The 4609-nt window shown below is 44.0% G+C and overlaps 1 protein-coding gene across 1 annotated transcript; it reads right to left on the minus strand.

Annotated features, from left to right (window-relative positions):
- Positions 1 to 849: 849 nt before the first annotated feature.
- Positions 850 to 2195, minus strand: ATOH7 (atonal bHLH transcription factor 7). The gene is made up of 2 exons (XM_038744188.1): positions 1790 to 2195; positions 850 to 1667 (listed from the first exon to the last, which is right to left on the minus strand). The coding sequence occupies exons 1-2, from the start codon at positions 1810 to 1812 to the stop codon at positions 1211 to 1213; spliced, it is 480 nt and encodes a 159-aa protein (XP_038600116.1). The 5' UTR covers positions 1813 to 2195; the 3' UTR covers positions 850 to 1210.
- Positions 2196 to 4609: the final 2414 nt, after the last annotated feature.

Raw genomic sequence — 4609 nt, forward strand, 5'->3', positions numbered from 1 at the left:
CAATATGTTCACTGTTCAATTAATCCCATGATGGACCGCAGTGGGGTGGCGGGAGGGAATGGATTATGACGACAATCTCGATGCCTTTCCTGTCTTTAACGATACCCTCCTCTGAGAGCTTCTTTTCAAGTTGATGATGTTTGAGGCAAATATTGTACCTTCTCACACAGAGGAGATCAGGTTCACATCCCTCTTTAATGAGATCCCCCCTGCTGTCAGGGAGCGAGCAGGATCTTTGGATGATAAATTGCCCAGGATTTTATTGGAATTTTACAAAACCGACTCTTTTGAAATCCTCTATGTATATTTTTAAAATACAGGACATTTATAGTCACGTACTCTACAAAAAGAACTGAGGTTGCTCTCCACATGCCCACACTTTAATATAAACCCACCTACTGAATTTTCACAGCTGAGTTACAAGTAAAACATTACCGATGCTACTGGACGTTAAACTCTGTTTTGAGCATACACAAAAACGGTACATGTTTTGAAGCAAGAGTATGTACATAGCCTGTATATTTCTTGATCTCACACACGTCAAACTTACAAAGTTTAAAGAAGTTATTTCTTTGAGGGATTAGACTGCAATATGCCCTAATCAATCTTTCTTAAAGATTACATGATACACAAAATTTCTCCTCAAAGCAATAAGGTAAAGGAAAACAGAATTGTCTATAAAATGATTCCACAATCACTGCATTTAAAATTCCCACTGTAATCCGACGCTATGATTCCACATCTCCTTTAAGGGCCTGCCTCCATTCATAAACAGGTTTCAGCTTACGGCAAGACTACCAACCCTCAGCCTCAAACCTCAGAAATTGGAGGTTCGAAGCTTTAGTAGTTGTCATTGGTAATAACGGCCATCCAATCGCTGCACATTCAAAGTCATTACAGATTTAAAGTGTGACATGACATAAATTGCTTGAGCTCCCACAACAATTTCACGACAAATTAAGCACCGTTTCATAAGCAAATGGCGGTTCCAGTGACCAGCACGCTTGGTTGGAGGTGTAAGAAGTCCGCCGGCCTTATTCTTCTTAAAATGTCAAGCTGTCAGAACAGAGGTTCTTTCGAGCTACTTCAAGGGCAAACGTCTCCCAGACTCAAATACAGCTACTGCTTCCAGGGCCGATTTCACCTTCTCCGGCTAACTTTCGCCAGTGCTCCAGTCGAGCTGCCGCCCGTCCTGGGTGATTCATTAGTTCTAATTGGCAATTTGGAAGCGTTCTGGTGCGTAGCCGAAGAGCCTCTGAGCGTAGTGATCGCCGTCCCTCGGCAACTTCTGCCCGACATACTGGGGGTAGATCTCCGGGCCGAAGGGTTCACAGTGGAGGCCGATCCAGTCTCTCCCCGGGCTGTACCTCTCCGCCTCCGCCAGGATCCGAGTCAGGGCCATGATATAACTCAGGGCCATCTGCAAGGTCTCATATTTGGATAATTTCTTGTCTTGACCCCACTGGGGGACCACCTTCCTCAGGCGGTCGAAAGCCGTGTTGAGTCCTTGCATCCTCCGCCTCTCCCGGGCGTTCGCTGCCAATCTCCTGCGGGCAGAGTTCTCCAGCCTCTCCGAGCCGCATTTCGCCAGGCACTTGGTCCCATTTGGGCACTGGGGGTCCGATTCCAGACCGGAATCCGTGGCACCGGATTTGCAGGACTTCATCCTTCAGGAGAGTCAAATAAGGACAGTCCTATTCTTCCCCACCCCCTTTCCCACCCTGCAGCAATGAAGAGGGAGAAGGGGAGGGGAAAGGAAACACTCTCTCTTAGAATGAAATAATTTTACCTGTCCCGAGTTGGTTCCCACATGGGAGGCCAAGGAGGGAACTATTTGTAAGCATCAAACGATAGCGTCAGGTGCACTCAGGGGAGGGTGGTGAAATTAATGTTCTCCGCTGCAAAGATGCAAGGTGCTGTCCTCTTTTGTGAGGTTTTAACGGTCAGGCTCTTTTCACACACCCGGATTCAGAGAAAATAAAAAGCGAAAAAGGAATGATGCTTCCCCAAAGTCCTAGGAAAGAACGGTCCCCTTTTCCCCACACTGGTATCGGAAGTTAAATAGGTTTTGTCTGGGGCTGATGAGCGCACAGGAGAAGGCCTTTTTGATCCTCAGGGAAAATCCCCTGATTCTTCCCAGGATGATGGATTCTCTACCATAAAAGTGATTTAAAAAAATACACATAGAGAGAGAGAGAGAGGAGATGGAAAGAAGGGAGGAAGAGTGAGAAAAAGAGAAAGAACAAACACAAGACAATGTGTCCTTCTTGGTGTAGCTGCTGGGAGAGGCAACAGGAAAAGGAGGAGGAGGATTTATAGGGGAGGGATTGAAGGATGAACAGGTGGTGGCAGGTGGATAGGCGCCCCTCTGCTTCCATCTCAGCACCTTCCCACCCTGGGAACTGCGGGAGAAAAAAAAACCCAGAAAAATCCTGACATTACAGACTTCATCTGTTGAAAAGTCCCTCTAAGCCGTGTCTGTCCGACACTAACAACGTGCCATCTGGAGGGGTCTGGCTGTCCCCAAGAGAATCACAATGGTCAAGAGAAAAAAAAAATATTTCCCAGTGGATAATCTTTTTTTCAGAGCAGCCAGACACATTGGTACCAGAAATGAACCCGTGTTAATGATTTTTATTAAAAATGATTTCCTCGGACAATTTATGCTTGGGAGATTAGTGGGTTTATTAAGGATTTGAGTTTGAAAAGATTTTTTTTATCAAACAGTGCCACTGAGTTCTGCCAAACGTCAGTTTAATCTGCTGGACAAATTTTGTAATTAAGCCTATTAAAGAAATAGGGCATCATTGTTGCCAGGGTAAATTTTAATATGCAAATGATGTTCGTGTTTTCAGAGATGTTTTCAGAGAAAGTAATTGCAATACTTGAAAATATATTTCAGGCTCAAAAAGCATATTCATCCAATCCTAATTAGGATGTAGAAAGACTGGTTCCTGGGGAATATTTTCCACATTTTATTCCCCAGTTTCCAAGGCTTAGGTGTATAAATGGTGTGTGATTGCATGTGGAGAATTTATCATTTGCCATTTAAAACTGACATGACATTTTTGAGAAATAAAGATTTCATATGTAAAACGTAACAGCTCGTCCATGGGAAATGAAGAATGAGTTGACAGGCTACCCAAAAAGTTGAAACCCAAAGAGATACCCAGTTATTTTCAAATGCATCTTTCAGATAGTGAAGTTACAAGCTCTAAGCCTCTGGAAGAACAAATCCACTTCCAGAAACAATTACAATTCTATTTATTCCGACAGTTTTGACAACTGTCTACTTGTTTTGTTTTGTTGTCTGTCTCCCCCTTCTAGACTGTGATCCCGTTGTTGGGTAGGGACCGTCTCTAGATGTTGCCAATTTGTACTTCCCAACCGCTTAGTACAGTGCTCTGCACATAGTAAGCGCTCAATAAATACGATTGATTGATTGATTGATTAGTACAGTGTTCTGCACACAGTAAGTACTCATTAATACTGAATGAATGGTGCATGATTTAATTTGCTGATGATCTTGATCAAGCAGGGGAGGGAAGCAGTATTGCCGAGTCGATAGAACACCGATCTGAGTTGTAATCCCAGCTCTGCCACCTGTATTCTGTGTGACCTTGGGCAAGTCATTTCACTTCTCTGTGCCTCAGTTTTCCTCACCTGTAAAATGGGGATTCAATATCTGTTTTCCCTCCTACTTAGACTGTGAGCCCCATGTGGGACATGGACTGTCTCCAAACTAACTTGTATCTACCCCATTGCTTAGAACAGTGCTTGACGCATAGTAAGTGTTAAAATAATACCATTTAAGAAAAACCAGCAGAGAGAAATAATTATGTTTAGAACTTGAATCTCATCTCTCTTTGTTTATTACTCTTGAAACCCTCAGACACCCTCACTCACACCCCAGAATCCCTTCACAAGTTTTGGAGGTTCCCTTTAGAGACTGAGCGCGCTCTATTCTTTGTGGAAGAGGGAGGCTATCAGCACCACGTTTGGTTTTGCTGTTTGATTTGAAGCTTAATTAAATTATTAATGAGCACTCCCAAATTGGGAATGTTTTCCTCCAAGATGCCCTCCCACTTGCCTCAAAGTGCAGACCCACTGTTCTCCTTGTGACCCCCAAGCCCCGCCTCAGTGTAAAGACTTGATTAATCCCTACAGAAGCAGCTGACAAGAAAATGAAGTTGAATAAATTGAAAACAATAGGGTGCAGTGGAACATTAATGGACTCCAGCATGACAGATGTTGAATGCAGGCTGCTCCCAACCCACCACCACTCTGCTGTCACCACGCTGAGCCCTAAAGTGCCTTGATCAGAAATGGCACTTCCCGATGGCAGGGATTTCCCGTCGGTGCGTTATGGTCCGACGGATATTCGGTTTTCCTCAGAAACCTGCCCTGCTCAGGTTACATTTAGTTTATTGTTTCTTAATAATAATAATAATAATAATGACATTTATTAAGCACTTAATATGTGCAAAGCACTGTTCTAAGTGCTAGGGAGGTTACAAGGTGATCAGGTTGTCCCACGGGGGGCTCACAGTCTTAACTCCCATTTTACAGCTGAGGGAACTGAGGCACAGAGAAGTGAAGTGACTTGCCC

This window comes from Tachyglossus aculeatus, chromosome 3 (assembly GCF_015852505.1).
Source record: "Tachyglossus aculeatus isolate mTacAcu1 chromosome 3, mTacAcu1.pri, whole genome shotgun sequence".
In the NCBI taxonomy this organism is placed as follows: domain Eukaryota; kingdom Metazoa; phylum Chordata; class Mammalia; order Monotremata; family Tachyglossidae; genus Tachyglossus; species Tachyglossus aculeatus.